The sequence below is a fragment of the Dipodomys spectabilis genome, unplaced genomic scaffold, assembly GCF_019054845.1.
Source record: "Dipodomys spectabilis isolate Male_0828 unplaced genomic scaffold, ASM1905484v1 ptg000140l, whole genome shotgun sequence".
NCBI lineage: Eukaryota > Metazoa > Chordata > Mammalia > Rodentia > Heteromyidae > Dipodomys > Dipodomys spectabilis.
Genome location: NW_024870817.1, coordinates 2,853,204 through 2,875,796, shown reverse-complemented (window position 1 = coordinate 2,875,796; position 22,593 = coordinate 2,853,204). Strand labels below are relative to the sequence as shown.

Here is a 22,593-nt window from a genome sequence, read left to right as displayed (position 1 = left end):
AGATTGTCTTGGGGATCTTTAGTTTTTCTCTATATAACATCATGTCCCCTACAAATAGGAAGAATTGGATTACATTTGATTTAGAGGTGCCTGTCTAGAAAATGAGCTGCCAGCCATGAAGAAGTTGAATTACTTTTTTGAGCTAGTTTTTTTTTTTTTTGTCTTCTTGTTCTTTTGGTCTTCTTATGATACGCTGAGAATGAGGAAATCGTGACATTCAACATCCCAAACTCCCATCTCTGTTCTCCATGAGAACTGTAAGACTTGAAAATCACCACCAATCTTCTGGAGACCCAAGTAGAAAACATGAGGTGCTGGATGTGTGCCCCAGCATCTTCCCTTATCTCAGAGAAAGTGGTAGACATGGGTTTTCTCTTCGTTGCTATGTTGAGTATAGGGATTCTGGCTTCAAGGAGTCTACTTTATTATTTGCCTAGGATGTGAAGTATTTCCATTAGTTTCTGTACTTTGTACAAAAGAAACTAAAGGGTGAATTGTTGCTAAATTTTATATCAGAGGAAGGGAGAGGATGATCCAGGTTTTCCTACTCTGTAAACTTGCTGACATTATCCTTTTCTGATGCTTATAGTTTATAACATTCTTTTTAAAACCACTTTTTAAGATTGAGAAATTCTGAGTTGAATTTTTGATCTGGGGAGAGGCTCATAAATACAACAGAAAAACTTTAAGGTAGTTTTTCTTTAGCTTTATTTCCTATGATTAACAAAAATTCATTTGGGCTATATTTTCTTATTGATACAATGATCTATCTGATATGTCAAGATAATCTTTTTTCTAAAGATATAAATGAAACTAATCTATTGTAAAGTTCTATTTAAGTAACAGTTTTGAGGTATATTACATTTGAGTTATTATGTTGATTTTGAAAATATTACTTCATTTTACCCTAGCATCTGGTATAGTTATTAGCAAGTCTGATGTCTATTGGATTTTATTTTCTCTAGAGGCTATATGGTTTTTCTCTCTTGAAATATAAAAATAATTCTCTTCATGTTTGATATTCTTACATTTCATTATCATATGCCAACTTGAGGGGTTTGCTACCATCCATTTGGTAATCTGAATTTTTTAAAGTTTTCTTTCATTATTTCTAGAAAAACCAATTAAAGCAGCTTTCTTTCCTATTTGATTTTAATTTTCTAGGCACTTGATTAAATTATCACCAGGTTTTTCTGATGTTATTGTCTGTGCTTATTAATGGTTTAATATATTTTCTTTTTACCCTTCTCCCTGATACTTTCTGTGAGGATTTCTTGCTCTCCTCCATTTTTTGGCAGTACTAGATTTTGAACCCAGGGCCTTCCACTTGCAAGGCAGGCAATCTGCTGCTGAACCACATCCCCAGCCCTCTTTTGTGTATAGGTTATTTTGAGACAGACTCTCATTTCCTGTCAAGGTATATCCTATTATAGGGCTGTATCCTACCATTATGGATAAGATAACAGGTAGATGACACTACATCTAGCTTTCAGAAGGTAGGGGAGGGGGTTTTCTCAAAAACTTTCCTGCCCAAGCTGGTCTCAAACCTCAATTATCCCAATTTTAGCCATCTAAGTATATACTATTACAGATGTAAGCCACTGGTATCTAGTTATGAGAGTTTTTATATGAAATAATTTGGATAATTTACATATATTCCTACTATATTTTCTTTTTTATCCAACTTATCTAACATACTTTTTATTTCAACTATTATCTTCTTCATACCTCAGAGCTGCTGCCTCTATTGGTGGGGATAGAGAAGGTGCTGAGAGTAATTTCACCAGGGAGGGGCCTTTTGGGTTGCCCTCTTGGTGCAGACACTGTATTTTTGCTTTGTTTACCCTTTGACCTGGTGACTGAATTTCAGGGAGTCTGTTTGTCTTGTACAGCTTTGCTATACTTAATCAGTCCTAGGGATTCTCAGAAGACTGTCTGAGTAAGGAATGATCGGCTCCTTGATCCACCTGGGCTTATTGTACAGATTGTCCACAATGCGTGCTGCCATTTTTCTAGCTTTCAGTAATATTGGGGTGAAGAATTTGGCACTCATGGTCATGCATGTGAGGAAAATGATAAAACCAAGTCCCTTAGCATATTTCTTACATGGCATGTTATTCATTCTTCTTCTTTTGGCTATAATTACCACTCTCCTCAACAAATAGAAGTATGACTTGATTTTAGTTTACCAAAAGTCTTTCTCTATCCTTTAGCATCTCAGATCTAGAATTCAGTTTCTACTTCTGAGGCACCTTCTATGTTGGGCTGAGGATCTGTAAAGACAGAGGGTCATGGTCTCCTCTGGGGAGGGGATTAAAGGCAGAAAATAAGGGGTAGTTGAGCCCAGATTATAACAGCAAACAAAATCCATTCTACTAAGTACTCCCAGAAGCAGCTCAAGCTAGTATGCTGAATTAGTTACCTCCTAATATTATTTCACCACTTTATCACAAGTTAGAATTTTCTCTATTCAACTTTTAGAGGTGTTCTTTGCCTTCAATTAACTGATTTAGTAAGGTAAATGGCTCAATATTATAAAGAACACTAAGCTTGAGGAAAAATAAAAGTGTTAAGAGAAAAAAAATCACTATATATCCATTTAACTAAAAAAAAACAGTAAAAGAATTATGTTGTAATACCTAAGCTTGAGATAAAACCAGGTCATTACTATAATCATTACTATATTACTTCAGTTTGTGAGTCAGACTGCACAAAGATAAATGTTTGTGTGAGACTTATAAGCAGTTGTTGCTCATGTTGACTGACAATGTCTTAAATATTTGTGTACCTAGTACAAGTTTTCTAGAGCAACAAAATATCAAGTCAGCTCCTTTAGAAAAGATTCAGAAAAACTTACCAAGGAACACCATTCTTAGTGATTTTCTCATGCTAGTCTCCACTACAGAAGTTCTCCCAGGTTGCTAATCATTAAGCCTGAGAAAATGCAAGTGATAACTTACTGTTCAGCAAGTTATACTTACTGCTTGGCACAGGTGGCTTATCCCAAAGGCCCATTCTTTAAAATGTCATTGTCCAATAATATATTTCAGATTACTGCAGTATGCATTTGGTCACCAGGAAGCCAAGGATAGGAAGATACTATACCAAATAATCCTATGATGGAGCACAGTGTTTACCAGCTGTATATTTTGAGGTCCACAGGGAGATAAGGATTTGTGACGTTGTGACAAAGAGAGTAAGTTGTTTTCCAGAGGAAAAAAAAAATGGTATTAATCTTTCCAAAGTTTACCGCTAAGGGGTGCAAGCATGCAGGGCTATACATTATTGCTTGCTCTCGTGGTGGCAAGAAACGTGCTAAAATTGCTTTAAGGGAAAGATTCAAGTGGATGTAAGAGAATCTGTAGAAGCTTTAGGCTCAAGCTTTAAAATTCTCTTTCTATTCACTGCTCGGCCTTTCTTCCACTTTTCCTCTCCCTTTCACTTTTTCACATTAAAACCTGAGGCTCTTAACTCTACAAATTTATGGAAAGAAAGACAAGGAAAACGGAAGGGAGGGAAGAAGGGGTGAATGTAGGGAGAAAGGAAGAGACAGAATAAATACATTCTTGTAAGGAGAACATGTATTTTTGTGTAAGGAGTTTAAACAACTATTTTGATAGAAGACTATGTTTTGCTCACTACCATTTTCTGGGTTCATTATTGTGGTTGACCATGGAAACAAAAGGTATTTGGGATGGAAATGTGATTTAATTCCTATGCAAATTTTGTTGATAACAATGCATTAAAGGGATACTGGGGAGAAAAGGACATCTGTAGCTTTTCTGTGCTGTGCTGCTCTCACATTTGAAATTCCTGCATGCTTGGGCTCTGGACCTTGTCTGTTGGCTCCACCTACCTTTCCTTGCAAGGTGCACCGCTTCTGCATGCTCTGCACTGGTGACCTCCGTGCCATTGACAGAGAGCACCACATCTCCAATCTGGAGCCCGGCTTCCTCCGCAGCACTGTCTGCAAGTACATAGACAATGGTCTCATTGAAGGAGGGTCCCAAATTGAGTGTCCTGCTGTTTGTATTCTTTAAAAAAGGCTCTTTCTCTAAAGGGCCTTTCTTTCCAACTTTAGACAATTGCCTGTGTCATTTATAAGAAGGAAAATGCTTTCCTCTCAGCCTCCTTTTCATTCCCAGGACTCACACATTCAGCCAGGCCTCTGAGTGGCCCCTTTGCAATATAATAGTCAAGCTGCTCAGAAACTCAATCTATTGAGTTGAACCGTTAGTTCTCATTCCCTCATTGCTGCTAAGGATCTTTGTAACCCTGAGAAAATCACTTAACCTCAGTATCTTCATCTGTAAGAAGAGGGTGGAGCAGAGCTTCTTTGCAGGATTGTTGCAGGAACAAGTAATTGAAATACTTATGAAGTTGTGGCAAAAACAGATCTAGGGTGGTCAGAGGGAGAAAAAAAAAGAAATAAAGAGCAGCTTTTACTCTCATTGTTTAGAGTCTTCCTGATCCTTTTCAGAAGGGAAGCCAAAAATAACTTAAATCCTAGGACTTGGGATGTGGAAGCTGAGGAGGACCTTCCCAGAGGTTATTTCTTTATCCCTTGGATTTCTAGCATCTACACTGATTTCCTGAAACACATCTAATATTCTCTAGGGATTAAAAAGATGTAATAAGCCATTTGAATGTGCATTAATTTTATTCAGGCCTTCTATACACTTGCCCAACATTCCTCTTGCAACAAGTTAAATCTATATTTTCTTTTCTTTTCCTTTAGATGTAAGCCATTTTCTCTTTCTTATGTAATAATGTTGAATGCAGGTGTACTGCACTGTTCGTTGGCTTACAATGTGGCGATTACAGAATTTCATTTTCTAGACTATCATAAACCTCAAAGAAATTTTAGAAAATGTTAAAATTAAAATCAGTTTTAAGCATTACTCAACTGGTGAGGTAACATGACTTAGAGTATTTTAAGTAATGGTGATAGTTCGTCTGTGCCTATTTACAATAGGAGAAAAAGCTCTGTTTGACAAACAATGGTCCATCAGTATAGGAAGGCAAATAAAGGGTAATATTTGATATTTCCATTTGTTTATATAATATCATATTTTTAGTAAAGTCTCATGGTATGGTTGAATACTTGATTTTTTTTGGGGGGGTGGTGCTTGACTTCTGGGCCTGGGCGCTGTGTCTGAGCTCTTCAGCTGAAGGGAAGTGAGTGCTCTGCCACTTGAGCCACAGTGCTACCTCCAGTTTTCTGGTGGTTAATTGGAGATACGATTCTCAAGGACTTTCCTTCCTGGGCTGGCTTTGAACTGCAATCCTCAGATCTCAGCCTCCTGAGTAGCTAGGATTACAGGCACGAGCCACCGGCACCAGGCTTCCGCCATAGTTTTAAAGGGTATAAAGAACTATGACAATGCCTTTTGGACTAAGTTCTAAAACGACAACACATATGCAGAGAATGTTGTAATATCTAGTTTTAGGAAACTTTAAATTCCATTTAGAAGGAAAATATGTCTGTAACCTCAAAAGAAAAATATATTTGTAAGTCAGCAAGTGACAAGTGCAAAATAAACAACAAAGACAATAAGTATTATGAAATACTGAAAAGGAAATTTTCACTATCATTTGCAATAGTTACAAAAGGCTCTTCTGTGTAGGCTCACAGTAAGACAGTTATTTTCAGACTCTTATAAATGCTTGCTAACCATTGGATTGTGACTAGAAGTGAATTGTGTCACATCAAGGATCACTACTTTACAAATGAAGAAAAAAATTAAATCATGAAAAATGTGAGGTGAAAATCATACACCAACCAAGAACATCCATACTGGACTATTAATAACTTTTTTTCACCTTATGTCTTCAATATTCTTTTGTTATCAATTTAGAATAGAACAATCCGCAAGTCCAGCAAGAAAAGTATTCTGAGCAAAGGTAAGGATGTAGAATGTCGAAAAGTCAAGGATTCAGTTCAATCTGAACAGAGGTTGTGGGCAAATAGAGTTGGCATTTATGATAAGTAGGAAATGTTGCAGAAGTATAAGGAACATAAAAGTGTAAATGCAGATTTTGTACTTGTTTCTTCAACCATAGAGAGCCATTAATGATTATGAACAGAAATACAGAGGCTATGGGTTTTAAAATAGGGAGAGATATAAGCAGGGCATCATTGACGTTACTACTGCATTGATATGGAACTATATAGTATGACTCTGGAAATGGAAAGTAGAAATGAGGAGAAGGCACAGGCATTGGTTATAGGACCTGAAATATTTCATTGTAGTTATGAACTGGAAGCACTTCATAGACAATACAATTTGTTTCTTATTTTAGAATTTCCCATACTTAGCTAGCATAAACTCTGACATATGGTAGTTGGTTGTTTAAAAGTTGGTTGGATATATGTGTTTGTTTTTGATGTACAAAAATAACTATGGAAGAGAACATGAAAGTGAGCAGAGAAGTGTAGATTACTGAAGACAAAATGCTGAGGAATAATCACCTTTATGGAGAGAAAGAGGAGGCAGGAAAGGACCAAAAAACATAAAGAAGAAACAGATTGATCATAGAGATAATAGATTTAAGAGTATAAAATCAGCTACTGAGAAAAATTTCTGGCTAAAAGAGGATATCCAGAGGACTCTACTGGGGTCACCAAAGTAATGATAATAACAGCATTTTTAATCCAAGACAATTTGAACAGTTGTGCCGATCAATATGTTAGATGGTGATTAAAGTTATAAATTATTCATCGCATGTGTCTAGTTTCCTCTCCCTTGTAAAATTTCCTTTTAAGCAGTTTTTATTTCTTCAAAGGATCTGTCAATATGGAAGTATTTCTTTACAAAAATTTTATTGAATTTTATAGAATTTACATATCATATATTACACCCATTAAGCTGTACAATTTGGTGTTTTTAGCTTATTTGTAGAGCTATGCAATCATCACCCCAATCTAATTTTAGAACACATTTTGTCATTTATTCCAGAAATAAAGTCCATAATTAGTCATGTTCACTCCCTATTTCCCCTCCAAGTACTCTGTACCAGGCAGCTAGTAGTCTGCTTTTTGTCTCTCTAGACTTGCTTATGCTGGAGTTTTCTTATAAATGGATTCATAAAATATGCTGTCTTTTGTATTTTGTTCTATTTATTCTGTTTAATAGTTTCCATATTTCTATGTTGTCATCTCTGCTATATTATCTTTTAATTGATGAACAATATTTTCTTGTAAGAATATAGCATATTGTTTCCATTCATCAGTTAATGGATATTTTGTTTATTTCTATTTCTTGGGTATGAAATACATCTTTTATAAATATGTCTACAAAAGTTTGGATTCTTTTTTTTAATTTTTGATTGTTTTGTCAGTTATGGGGCTTGAACTCTGGGCCTGGGTGCTGTCCCTCAGCTCTTCAGCTGAAAGCAAGCGCTCTACTACTTAAGCCACAGTGCCACTTTTGGTTTATTGGAGATAAGAGTCTCAGGGAGTCTCCTGCTTGGGCTGGCTTTGAACTGTGACCCTCAGATCTCAGTAGCTAGGATTACAGGTGTGAGCTACTGGCACCTGGCTAAATTAATTTTTTGTGGGCATATATTTTCATTTCTCTTGGTCATGTTTTTAGAAATGTAATTACTGTTTCAAACGGAAACACTAGAAATAAGTTTTCAAAGAACAGTTAGGCTATTTTCCAAAATGTTTATAGAATTTAATATTATCATCAGAATTGTATTCTTGCCAGAATTTGTTATCTGGCCTTTTATTATAGGCATCTCGGTGGTTATAAAGTGGCATTTCTGTGGTTTTGATGTACATTCCTCTGATGACAACTGCTGTCAAATATTGTTCATTTGTTTATTAGTTATTTGTATATATTCTTCCGAAAAATAGCTAATCAAGGATTCTGTTCATTTTATAATTGTGGTATCTTTATGTTATTGAGTTATGTGAATAAAATTATTCCTGAAGTGTAACTCTTCTGGATAGAATTGATGTTAACTTTAATTATAGATAAAGTTGATTATGTTACTCTATTTTGTAATGCAACTTACAAAATTTTCTTTTACCTATGAATTATAGTTGGACTTGAAACATAACTTTTTGAGGAAGTGTTTCAAGGTAATACTATAACATACCAAACAGATGTTTGCTATTTTTGGTACTGGCCTTGGAAGTAGACAGAAGCATTCAGGAATGAATGTAGTTGGAAGAACACAAGACAATGGTTTTGTAATTTTACATTTCTCCACAAAGAGTATTCAAGTGTATAGGTCTAAGTTTACTATGAAGATCTAAATGCTGAGTTACTTCATCTTTTCATGGTATTTGCATATAATGAAAAATCTGAAAACCATATGATTGAAAAAAATGATCTGGTACTTTCTATTTTAAAACACTTATACTTTAAGAGCAGCATTTTAAATTCTAGGGCTTCTAAAATGATGGGACTCAGTTATAATTTCCTCTATGGTTTGTCTTTCCTTAAATGTATAGTTTTCTTTTCAAGTTTGCTTGGTATCAAAGTTGAAACATCTGTTTCTTTTGTTTGTGCCAACAGATCTCGCAAGCATTTAGGTTTTCATAGAAAATGTTCATGCAAATGCCAGCCGGGTGTGGGCAATTAGTTATGTAAGCTCACAGCAAGCTCAGTCTCTATATACTTACAGATAATCATTTCCATCCCACCTACAGGTCTCCTCGCTTTATCTTTTATCTACAGTGTGTAATTAAGCCTCTTTACTGCATCCAGAACAATGTTTTATCGTGTGAATAAGATCCTCAGAAGGGCTGAAAATATGTATAATTTTTAAGTCCCTTAACCCCTCATTTAGTAGATTTGAGTAGACAATGCGTTTCAGAGGATGCTCTTCATCACAGAAGACTACATTTAAAGAAGAGAAGTAGACTCAGCAGCTATGTGAGACTTTGTCAGGACTGCACTTTCTTCTGTTGAATAAAACCTCATGTATTGCACCATTTCTGCTAGAGTAAAGATGTGCTCAGCTTTTCCTACTGCACAAACCTCAAGATCTCCCAACAAAACAACTATTTCCTGTATTACTTATTTCACATTTGAATGATGGAGATACAGCTAAGTGCCTCAGCTGAACAATTAATATAAGGGATCAGAAATTGTCATACATTTTATTAAACCAAATTTACTTATTTTTATAGAAAGGCAGGTATAAAAAGCGCACATAAGTTTGTGATAAAACAATATTGAACTTATAATGTCAGGCCTATTTGATTTTTAAAGTGTAATATATTACTTATAAATTCCTTTGTTTCTTGGAAGACTAATCTAGTCAAGTTAGAGAGTGAAATGAGGGGTAAAGCTTGGTAATGGAAAAGAAAAGATAGGAGAGAGGATGTGGAAAGTAGAATTGAACCTGTCAAAGGTCTATTAATACATTCTTCATGAATAAACATTCGTTATTTTTAAGACAATTTCTTTAAAACTATAGTAAAGCATTCTGAAGCCACATTATGCTAAAAAGTTGCCTGTCTTTGTGTGTATAAAATATAAGCAAGATAATGCACAATTATTTTGTTTTATTTGAAGGGCACGAAGGGGACAAGTTGACCCTAAACAAAATGGACAATTTTTATCTTTTAACATCTGAGCCCTGTCACCAAGTCCTTCTGTAACTTTCAGTGCTCACTTGTTTGTGGTTTACTCTTTCAGCCCTGAATCCCAACAATGGTGGAGGAAGACTAGATCCTTTCCTTAGTTACTATTTTTAATAAAAATATACATATATTATAGTTATAATATATGCATATATGCTCAACTATGTATAAAAATATGTATAAATGTGTATCGCATATATATTTCATATATTTATACATGATACACTAAACTTTATTTGAAACTCATTCACACCAAAGGAAGACTATAACATGTGTTTGCATCTGAATATCTCATTATAGAATAAAATGCTTTTCTCTTGACTAAAATAACTTTTAGTTTAAATTTGACCCTTGGCTTTTGAATATAATTGATTACATTTTCTAAAAAAATTGTACTAAAACATAAACAACTATTAGAATTTTTTAGAATTTTTATTTTGACTATACCTATAGATAAATTTAGGAAATAACTGACATTTAAAAAAAGACAATGCTTTTCTGTTAATTTAGGTGTCCTCTGATTTCTTCTTTTATCTTGGAAATTTGGAAGTACTAATCTTTGTATTTTATTGGAATTATTTTATAAATTCTCATATTTCCCCAAGGCTTCCTATCCATATTCTTTATGACAATTTCTACACACAGCCCAGAAATACTCGTTGTGGGGACTAGAACAGACATAAAGCCTTTAGTTGCCCCCAAGTTTTAACCCATCTGATCTCAAATTGAGACCATATTCCACAGGATTGCTTCCAGCCAGAGACTAACCATGGGAGGGATGGCAGAGAATGGGTATTGGGGCTAATTGGGAAGTGGAAAAGAAGGGGAGGGTGGTGTCCTTCAATGGATATGCTTTTCTAGACCAAATACTTGTTCCTGATTGACCTGCCTCAGAATTTGTCATAATTGGACTGTGAAGTTTGAGCCTCTCCTTTATCCAGTCCTGCTTATTTTCATCTTTCAGGTGCATGATCTGAAGACTGTTGTTCTTAGCACACTCTCTTTCCTTGTCTGGTCACAATGATTTCCTCTAAACTCTTGTACATTTATTTTCAGTGTATTTGAAGCTAATTGGAACTGAGAAAAAGGAATTTCCTATTTCATTTTAAAGTCATTTGTATATGCGCCCAAATCTCCTTTAATTTAAAAATTTTAAAGTATCTATATATGCACTTTTATGTCGAAAATAAGAACTAAAGGGATCAACAACACAGAGGAAGGTCTGGCTTTAAAGAGGAACAGGAAAGAAAGAAAAGATACAAGCTCAAGCACATTTGGAAGTGCAGTGATGGGATTTCTGGAAAACAGAAAATAGTAAAGATGATCTATTCTTAGAAGTCTGAGAGAGGCTGAGGTAGGAAAGTAGATTGGAAGAGAATTCTAAAATTTTGATGATTACATTGGATCAACTTGTAGTTTATGTTTATTAGACTGGATTGGACTTACAGTGCCTAAACAGAGGTCAGGTGTCTTTATTGCTAAGAAAGAAGACAAAAATTTGGATTTGATTCAGAACTCAATGTGAGAGGGAAAGATATGTTGGTAAGGTAAATTGAATAGAGACTACTGAAAATGTTATTTTAGATCATTAAATGACTGAGCTCTGCTTATCCTATAAACACTTTAGTATTAGAAACAATGTGATCCAAGTGTGGAGCTAAGAAGAATCCATGTGGTACTTTCACATATTTAATATTAGCTTGAGAAAAAATGAGGCCAAAATCAAGCCATAAAAATTCAAGATCATACTATGTTGGAAATGAACTTTACAACATGTGAGAGAGGGGAGCTGGGGAGCAGGAGGTGGGAAAAAATGAGGAAGGGGGTAACACTGTTCAAAAAGATTTATACTCATATTACTTATGTATCTAACCCCTGTGTACATCATAACCTTTACGACACAATTTAAACAAATTCAGTCATTAAAAATGTACAGAAGGATTTTTAAAGAAAACCACTCAGATTCAAGTACTAGCACATCAAGAAGAGCCCTCAGTGTGAACTACTGAAGCTTTGCCTGTCTGTGATTCTTGTTTTTGAGTCCTTGGGTACGGAGTGTAACTTGAATCAGTGTGGCTTGAGGCTGGGAGGTTATAGAGTTCCATTAGATCTCACATTACTGCCTTGTGTGGAAGCTTGTGGAAGGTAAAGATTCTGGTCCAGGGAGCACCCTGCTTTTCCAGAAATTCAGTCAAAATGCTCTTATTCCATTGCCTTTGGCTTTTGTGGTCCACAGGAGTCATAGCAAGCTAAGGATATTTGTATGGAAGTCTTCATTCTCTCTTTTCCCCTCCTCATCCTTTAACACTGTGAATTTTAATAGGAGAGCTACAACTGTTGAGATTGTTTGGACCCAAAGGGGAAGCCCATCACAAGAAGGGTCTGAAAACTTACGTATTTCATAAAATAGCTGAGCCACTGAAATAAATCATACACCGGTGTCATATCAGAACTTTCTACTTTTGTCAGTTAACTAGTCTCCTTCATTACTTAAAACACTCTGAGTCAGATGTTACAGTATTTGCAACAGAAAGTCCTGAATGAAATAAATTGTTGTGATAGGAGTCAGGTTTTATTTTTTTTAAATTGTGAAAATACCATACAGAGGGGTTACAATTACATGGGCAAGATAATGAGTACATTTCTTATCAAGCATTGTTGCCTCTTCTTTTGTTTCCCCTTCCCATTCCTTCCCATCTCCCTCCCCCCCCCCCCCACCCTCTCCCCACTAGAACTCAGGTTTTTAAGGCAGAAATTCTGACATCTGATTCTTGTTGTCATCATGGTTATAGATTAAAAAAATTAAAACAACTTAAGCAATTTGTAATCTTTAGCATGTTTTTTTTTTTCTGTTGAATAGATGTGAAAATACTAGGTTTTAAAGTTCTGTTATATAGATGGCCAAAGAGAATAAATCTCAAATGTTTTCTTTTTAGAATAGGTATCTTTGTGGTACTTTTGCATACCATGTGAAAATAATTGATTTCTGTTTTGATATTATCAATCAGTAAATTTATCCTTCAAACACAAATGAATATAAAATAGATATCTACTTAGTACTCAGATAGTCCTCTGCAGCATAGAGGAAACTGAACCTTTACATTTCACCAATCGGTGTACTTCCAGTTACTCATCAGACATTGTTTTCTAACAATGTTTTCCTTGGACATTGCATAAAGCATTGAGGATAAAATGGCAGGTAAAGCATGGTCTGATTTTGGGAAACTCAGACCAGGGAAAAAAACAGAAAAATAACTAGTAATAAGGTAATTCAGATGCTCCCAAGTTGCCCCGTGTCTCTTCTGTGATTATCTCTTACTTCTCCCATAATGCATCATACTGGCTATGATATACTTATCTTTTACTCTTACCAACCTTATTCTTACTATGAGTTTTTCAAAGCATTGATCTCAGATTCTTCTCATATAAGAAATCAGAAGGACAAAAATCCTTTCATTATATACGTGACTTTCTAATTAGCAAATATTATTAGCTAATTAGCAAATAATATTAGCAAATAAGCACATTGTATCAAATGTTTATGAATTCCTAATTTTCATATTAGGAAGTAATCATTTTTGATAAGTCATAGGGAAAACAGTTTAGAGAGAATATGACTCCTCCTGGCAACTCTTAAATACTGACAAATGGGCATATGCCTAAAAGATCCTTCTTATCTCCAGAACTAAGTCTCAGTTCTATAGGTACAAGTAGGCCTCTGTAGTAGGAAGATCAACTAATATCCACGTTTTTCAGATGTAAATTCCATCAGGAAAGCAGACTGAAAAAAGTAAGTTTTCAGGATGTGAGCAGTTCTCAATCATCATGAATTTTGGTAAGTTGAGGTTTAGAGGAAGCTTCTATTGCATATATAATCTTTACATAATTATGATAATGAAGGCTATTTGGCATATTTTGCTAAGGTTGAGATGATTGTTCTGGTATGAGTTACATCTTTTATTGTGAGACCACTTACTGGTATCTACTTCAGTTACCACGATTGGTTTGGAGAACTGAATTCGGAATCCCCAGGGATAATCTCCAGTTCCTTTGAATAGTCTCACGGTTCGCTCACGAACTGAAAAGAAAGCAAAGAGAGCATTGCTTTGGGTTAATTTTTAGGTGGTACAAGTTAATTATATTTAGGACATAGATAATATTCACTTGCTGTATATTACATGCCATACCTAATTACTGTGAAGAAAGTACAATCTAATTTATCTTCACTATGATCTACTATTTTTTCCCCTATGGTGGGAGGAAACTAATTCATGAAGGTTAAACACTTGTCTGTGTCACAAGTTGATTAAGAAATAGTGCTTACTACTCTTTGCGTGGTATTGAGGCTTCTCTCCTATCCAATCTGTCACAGCTACCTGAAAGCATCCGAGCCTTACACATTGGAGTCACTTATAGTCAAAGTTTATACATGCAAGTGAGAAAACTGAATCTGTATTCATATATTCAGATTTCATCAGAACCTAAGTAAGACTGAGATGTGGGTCTTCTCAGAAGGAAACAAGGAAATTCAGTCTTGCAGAAACTGTAAGTTTTGCATTGCTCTGGATTGAAGTCATAGAGTTCCAAGAACTTCACAGCACGCATTCACAGATTTTTACACTAGGCTAGCAATCTTTAATTAATGTGGCTCTGTAGGGCTCCATCTGCTTTTCTTCCTGCTACCTCATTCCCTGTACATGTGTGTATAGGGGCATGCATATGTGTGTCCAGGAGGTGTGGTAGCGGTATTGCTTTCTCACAGCTTGTGTTTGTCAGTGAGTTCAGCTTATTCATAACTTCAGCTCATTAGTGAGTCTTCTTGACTTTCCTCTGTCCTGAGATGTTTTAACATCTGTGTAACCACTCCTAAATACAATTTCCCAGTTTGAATTCTAGAAGGGGAAAGCCTCACAAGTATAAAAACAAATATGTTCAGAATTCTATTAGGCCATTACTCTTCAGAGGTGTAGAACAGAAATGTCTAAAACCTTTTCCTTTCTTTTTTGGAAGGACAGTTTCTATAGAGTGAGATGTTCCCAGTAAGTACTTTGTCTTTTAAAATATAATTGTATTTCAATTCCTATTTAGAAAAAGTATAAACCCAATTTATGTCATAGCTCAAGTCTATGATAAAACCCCTGAAGAATGTAATTGATCTCACAAGATTCACTTTTAAATACTAATAAACATGTTGAGTGAAAAACTATACCAAGGCTTCAAAATTATGTGTATTTTGTGAAACTTCAGGACAAGTCCACTGGAGCAAAATGCTAACATAATACTAAGAGAATTAATATTTATCCAATAATTGGATTGATATACATTATTGATCAACTTTTTTGTCCAAAATGATGAATATTTAAAATAATGAGTATATAATAATAAAGTATAATGATAAGCTTTCCAATAGCCATCAGTAGATGTTTAATAAGTGTAGTATTAGTTCTCTGGGAAAAAGTCAGAAAATTAGTTATAAGATAAGAATGCTGACCTATTAAAAGGAGAAAGATAAATCAATACCTTAAACTTAAAATCTAATAGAGTTCCCTGGAATATAAATATGTTAGAATATAAATATGTTAGAATAATATGTTTGGTGCTTTGTTTCAATTTTTCTTTTATATCTTACCACTTTTATTTCTCAGAGATATTGCTATTGCTCTCCACATTGAAAAGCAAAAGCATTGCTTCATTGCAGGGATTGTATCTTTAGGTCTATATTCAGAGTCTGCTATAGAATGCCGTAATATAGGCAAAATATACCAAAACTAAACTAATTTAAGAAACTAATAGAAAGTTAGGAATTTTAAAAATGCTGGACAATGATATTAACGGGGTGGGGAAGAACCTCAGTCTAGACTCCCATTTGATGTGGAATCCCTGACCATCTGATAGGAGGAGATAGGTGACTGTGTGCCTGACATCTGGAGACATAATTCCTCCTCCTCCTCCTCCTCCTCCTCCTCCTCCTCCTCCTCCTCTTCTTTCTTCCTCCCCTCCTTTTTTCTTTTCTCTCCTTCCTTCTTATTTTGCCATACATGAAAACTGAGGCATTTGTAAGATCACTTGTCTTTTATTTTACTAAAATTTCTACACGATTTTATAAGGTAAATCAATACTTTTCCAATTAAATGTCCCATGAAGAATGGCAGAAATTACACAGGTTAATCCATCTACTCAAACATGATAAGAAATGAGTCAACTCCTTTAGCTAGTGAGCAAAAAATTCTGCCAAAACAGACAGGTATTAATCTTCATTAAGGGTCATTTTCAGTCTGATTGCAGAAGTCATGCATTCACAAGCATTTATTTGGTACTTAATATGTCCCTAGTTGTTTTCCTAGATTCAGGGACTATAGCAAAATCAGATAAAGAGGTCATCTTCACCTGGAGTTGATGCAGTAGATATTAGCTGCAAATTTGGCAAATATTTGAAAGGAAGGATGAAATTTCTTTTTGTGAGTTCCTGAAGGAATGTTTGTCTTAATAAAATATGTGGAGAAAATACATTGCATTATTATTATTATTATGTTATTATTATTTGGGGAAAAATCCCACTATGTATGATATATTCCAACTCTAAAATCTAAGTCCTCTTTCTATTCTTCTAGAAGAATTTTTCCAGTTTGTTAATATAAACTTTTTTGGTATGACTGGTCTGCCACTTACTGGATATCAGAATTTAAGGGGCAGACAGGGAAATTTAAGGACTTTGGAATTAATATTTCAGCAGTTTGTTATAGGCTGGCAGCTAATCACGACATAAAGAAAACCAGAAATCCCATTTCTGACTGCTGAAAAATAATTTCTAATATCTCTACTTGTCAAGACTTCTTGCTCCCTCTAGGTTTCTCTTGATATTATCTTCTGCTTTTGACAGATTGATTACCCAACAGATATTTGTTTATCAGAATATTTTTACTGTGTTGATTCAAATCAAATCATGTTTGCTGTTTTGTTTGTTTTTTATTGCTTGGGACTGCTAAGATAGCTTTTGTTTTCAAGGCTGTATTTCTTTGGTTTTGTTTTTTCAATCAGACAAATTGAATGTCAACAATGTTATGAAAGAATAAACAATTCAATAAAGTCTTTAACGGGTAGGCTCAACTGTAGAGCTCTCCTGGGGGAGAAACACAATCAAAATGTTTTGCAACATGTTTCCCTCCCATTCTGAACACAATTTTCTCAGATTTTAAGGATTTATGGTCTTGTTTCCCCTTGACACTCTCTAGTGGATAATCTATAAGTGCCACACAGCTGCTTAAAAACTAGAAATGAATACTTGTGTTCTTTCAGAGACCATAGGGTATAGTATCAAGTAATTTATCCCACGGATAACACTTTCTTAGAATCATATTGCTGGTTGTAAAAATTCAAATGAAGAGCAAATATTTCCATAAACATCATATAACTCACATATACCTTTGTAGTGATAGAGCCTTTACTTGACTATTTCTCCAACTCAAGAGAATCCTTAGGAAATTAAGGATTGGAATTTTTCTTTATACAATACTAAATTTATCTTCACAAAATACATTCTAGCAGATAATAGTATCTGGTATTCAGTTAGTAAAGTTTTTAGTTTAAAAAGGGTACATTTGCTTTAGCTCACTTTTCCTCCAAGTTTCTTTTTTTTCTTTTTGATTATTGTTCTTTATACCACAGTCAAGAATGCATGCATTGGCTGTATAAAATACTTGAAGTCTTTACAGCAATAAGAAAGGACATGGATCACAGTTTTGAACTTGGTTTCATACAACTAATAGTATCATGAAATTCATTTGTAAAATTACAACACTTTCACATCGATACCCATATACACAAATACATGAATATATGTATATCCACTGTGTATGCAAATATATTTATACACACAAAAGAGAACTATTCTATTTGAATTTTTCTAATGTAAATGATACTAAATTGAGTAAAATTCTTGTTTTTGAATGACTATTAACAATATTAGTCATTTCAATTTTATTTTTCATAGACATTGTATGCTAGGTTTTGACTACAGTAATGTGACAAGAATTGTATTTTATTAATCTTTATGTTCTTAGATTTCCACAGGAAACATTTAAATCTTGTTGATTTGGTAAGTGTATTATATAAATTGTATATAATTTCTGTGTAATTATGTATGAATATATAGTCATACATTTGAGTATTTATTTATATGTTAGTTAAAATTAAGCAAAGTTTTATAAAAATTAAGAAAAGTAATTGAGGAAGACAAAATTAGTCAAGATGGGCAGAAATAGCCCTTTAGACTTTTTTATTATTTATGATATTGTATGTCAGGGTGGAGATTAACAGCTAGTTATTTATTCAGTAGTACTTATTATCTTGTCCTCAATCATTTATTCAACAATTAAGTATTAGTTTCTTATGATGAAACTTAGAACAGTTTCTAAGTGTTTTGGATACATCAATGAACTAATAAAGTTCCTGACCCTAAAAATATCTTTCCATTCTAGATTCTTGTTCTATTTCATTATTCAAAACTTAAGTATAGAAAATGTATTTTTCAAGGCTACTTCTATATGTTTATCATTAATCTTTTATTGCTGTTGTTTTCCTTCTTTTTGAAAAAAATATTTTAGCCTGGAAAGAATGTGATGTGAGATTTACTCTTGCAAAAACATTTTAAACTGTGCAACAGACTATTGTTGGCAATAGGCTCAATGCATAGCAGTTCTATCAAGTTTATTTATCTTTTTTAACTCCAAACTTTCAGGCTCACAAACTATGTTAATTTTCAAAACCCCTAATCTCAATGTTTTAAGGATGGGAGTACAATGCTGTCCTTATTTATTGATGGATAATTAAACTTAATTTGAGTATATTATGATGTAAATAAATATTCTAAGTGTGGAAATATAAAACTCATGGTTTCTTATGCATAGAAATTACTTAGACTTACAATATCCCCTTATTAATTTCTTGAATTTCATAATATTTATAAGAAAAGAACTAAGAAAAGTTCTATTTTACTCTGAATAAAACAACTGGTATATGTTACAATAATTTTTTTTCTACATAATTTGAGATAAATTGAAACTGAGCATATTCTGATGCTTGTACTTAATATGCTTAAACTCTAATATGTGTCTTGATAGAACTTACCATACTTGCAATCTGGGCTCTTCTGTCTAATCTTAGCAACTATCTTTCAATACTTTGAGCATGGATTTGTTGAATGAAATTGTTTATTTATCAAGATTATTTGTATCCATAAGTTAAAAACACACAAAAGCTCTATTCCTTAAATTATATAACAAAGACTTAAACCAAGTATTTTGTGTGTTTGTTGGTGTTAGGGCTTGAACTCAGGGCCTTGGATTCTTGCTTAGCTAGTTTGTTCAAGGCTAGTTCTCTACCATTAAGCCACACCTCCAGTCCCAGCTTTTTGCTGGTTAAATTGAGGTCAGAGTCTCTTCGATTTGACTGCTTGGACTGGCTTGAACTTTGATTCTCAGATGTCAGCCACCTGAGTAGCTAAGATTTTGAGTTTGAATCCAGCTGAGCTTGGCACCTGGTTTGAGACTAATATAAATCTTTCATATGCTAGAATTGATATTCTTATAATTTTTAAGTCATAAGCAATTAGTTTTTAGCTTACTAAAACTGCTCTCATAGAAATATCATGGAACATTAACCTTAAAATACTAGTGAAGTTTTCAAATCTTATAATTACATTACTAAGTAAATGTATATTAGTATGTGCTAAAAAGCTGGCTATAGAGGCTGGGAAGGTAGCTCAGTGGTAGAGTGCTTGCCTTGCATGTATGATGCCCTGGGTTCGATTTCTCAGCACCACATAAGCAGAAAAATCCAGAAGTGGCACTCTGGTTCAAGTGGTAGAGCATAGCCTTGAGCTGAAGAGCTGAGGGATAGTGCCCAGGCCCAGGCCCGGAGTTCAGGCCCATGACCAGAAAAAAAAAAAGCTGGCTATAAAATAACATGTACTGAAATCTCTATAAATACATATCAGAAGCATATAAAATTGCATACTGCAAAATCAATATAATGTTACATATATCAAAATAAATATACATATCATATACATATTTTATATATTAAAAATAAGATTAGACGTATGTATAATAAAAAGATAATGCAGAAACAATAAAATAGTTATCTAGAGCAGTCAGGATAATATGACATATTTGTTTTTTCCTCATAAGGTATATTCTTTTAAATTAGTAAGTATTTTCTTTTTTACTGGTAGGATGACAACTCCTCTTCATTCTGTTTACATCAATCTTTTTTCTAATTTTGGAATTATTATCCTGTTGGAGTACCTTTTAAGAGTTTTCATTTTAATGGTTTCAGATATCTTCATGATATTAAGAAACATATTATATGGGGCTGGGGGAATGGATCAAGTGGTAGAGCACCTGCCTAGAAAACATAAGGCCTGTGATTTCAAATTTCAGTATTGCAAACAAAAGAAATATACTATGTGTGTGTTTACATACATACATATATAAATCTGTGCTTGTGTGAATGTACTGTTGCATACATACTTCAGTTCCCCAAACTCTCCACCTAGTACTAACTAGAGGTAAACAGTTTCAGAGACTTGCATATCTATTTTACAGTAACTGTAGCATCCTTACCCGCTGTTGGTCGTGGTTTTTTACTCAGACATCTGGGACTATCTTCAGGATTCCCATCATCCCCTCTGAAAACCCATGCTGCGGAATGAAAATTCTCTGTGTAGAATCCTTTGTCTTGAATATCAACCCGAGAGCCAAAATCCATAGAACGACCATCATCTGACGTGACTGAGAAGCAGAAAAAGTGACAGTCTAAATTATGCACTAGTTGGAAAGAGGATTCAGCACATTGCTGAGCAAAGTGAGAGAGCAGCCAATAAGATGGTGTTAATGAAGAGTGTAAGCTCACGACAAGCATCTAAATTTGTGGGCTTTTCTCTTGGGAAGAATATAAGTAAATCTAAGCCAGTACTGATATAAGCCTAAAGCATGGGAGTTTGTGCACCATGAAGAGGCTGCATGATAAATCCTTCAGTAGAGGAATCATATGGAAAGATATATTTTTTTTTACAAAAAGGTCTATGTATTAGTATTTAGGAGTAAATAGGAAACAATATGAATCTAAGAATTAGCTGTTACATTTTCTTAAACATCAAGCATAAGAAAAAGGATTAAGTTTAAATGGAGGAAACAAAATGGGAAATCCATCCCTATCTTTGGGCTAAAGGTACTGCAAAAGCATTTCCTAGAAAGCTCACTGTGTTCTTATACAAAAATAGATAAATAATGAAGTAGACAAAGAAAAGTAGATAAATAATAAGGAGTCATGTAAATTTTGATTCAACTGATCTTTTCGTTTTGTTGGTATATTGCTGTTTGTTTGGTTGTTTTGTTTAGTTTTAACATAGCAATTTGGGTTTTCTAATATCTTTGATAGTGTGGAAACCTGATCAGCTGGAGAAGTAAGACTGAATTTCTGTTACTTTTGTGGCTTGTAAAACTAAACAATGTCATGTTCTAAGCCTTTCAGTCTTTTACGAGAAAAGAAGCAATACCACAATATAAAGAAAAGATAGAGGCATTTGTGTGAATTTCTTTCTCCTTTTCTTTTTTTTCTTTTTTGTTAATTATGGGGATGTCCTTGAGCTATTTTGCTCAAGTCTGGCACTCTACCACTTTGAACGACAGCTCAAAGTGTTGAATTGGTGATAAGAGTCTCGTGGACTTTCCTGCCGAGGCTGGCTTCTAATCGTGATCCTCAAATCTCAGCCTTCTGAGTAGCTAGGATTACAGGCAGGCATGAGCCAACATTGTCCAACATTACATGAATTTCTTAAATGTCATGGAAAGCACAGGACTTGATAACTACAATATTTCTTTATATACAACAGAATATTTTATTTGATTCATTTTTTTGGGGGGGGGCATCTGTCATGGGGCTTTCACTCTGGGCCTAAGCATTCTCTCTGAGCTCTTTAGCTCATGTCTAGAGCTTTGCCACTTGAGACTTGAGCCACAGCACCACTTCCCAGAATATCTTCTTATTTTCTTCTCTTTTGTCATTTCTCTTCACATACTTACTATATATGAAAGTTGCTACTGTGCCTTCCTCAGAAAAATTCTATGGAAAAGACTTTACTTTTGCCCTTGGGCCTATCCCGTAGTGCCCAGTGGGACTTCTGCTTCCCTAGGGAAGCATTCATCTGCTCTCACTGAGTTTTCTTTGGAGAATCATTACTAATGGCTCCTGTTCTTGCCCTAATAATTTCATTTTGTTTTCTTAATAGAGAACTAACAAGAGTAAATGTTAGTTGTTTTCCTGACAACATAAATTGGACAACGGATTCCAAATTATATGTAAGTTTGACTTGTATAGTAATTTTCAGGTGTGATATTTTGACAAAGTATGCAAGAATATAGTGTCTTGCAGTCAAGAAGATATACAAATGTCATTATTTTTCAATTCTCAATTATCTTTAATGCCCGACCTTACATTTTTAAATTTTATGCTTCAAATGAAATCATCCTACTCATTCTGTGGCTTAAGCTGCTTCAAGTACATTTATTCATTCATTGAATTAAATTGATTTGAAAGAAATATTCTCTCATGAACAGGTGTAATCTTGTGTACAATGGAGAAAGGACAATAAGACAGGGCTCATCATGAAGTAAAAGTTTAGAGAAAGGACAGAGTGAGTCTGGATGCTGGGAGGGGTATAGCTAAAGAAAGAATATCATTAGCCTGACCCAAGGAGGGATCCGACTTTCTCTGAGAAGATGGGGTATGAGAGAGGGAGGTAAGCATGGCACAGACATATGACCTGTGGAGGGGGAAATCAGGTGCAGGACAAGCAACTTTGTCCAGAAAATCTGAAATTTAGAAGGCAAAACCTGATACTTTTTGAATGACAAAATATGATACTGAATTGGTAGTTTCCATCAAAATACAGGTGCACTGAAAATACTGTATAAAATCATAACACATCCATG

The 22,593-nt window shown here is 34.3% G+C and overlaps 1 protein-coding gene across 1 annotated transcript in view; it reads right to left on the bottom strand.

Moving 5' to 3' along the window:
- LOC122117349 overlaps positions 1-22,593 on the bottom strand; it is a 107,710-nt gene that overhangs the window by 62,171 nt on the left and 22,946 nt on the right. Inside the window, exons 5-7 of the mRNA XM_042691092.1 lie at positions 20,224-20,391; positions 13,578-13,679; positions 3,857-3,967 (exon numbers count right to left, since the gene is read on the bottom strand). Coding sequence (XP_042547026.1) covers positions 3,857-3,967; positions 13,578-13,679; positions 20,224-20,391 — 381 coding nt within the window. The remainder of the gene's footprint in view (positions 1-3,856; positions 3,968-13,577; positions 13,680-20,223; positions 20,392-22,593) is intronic.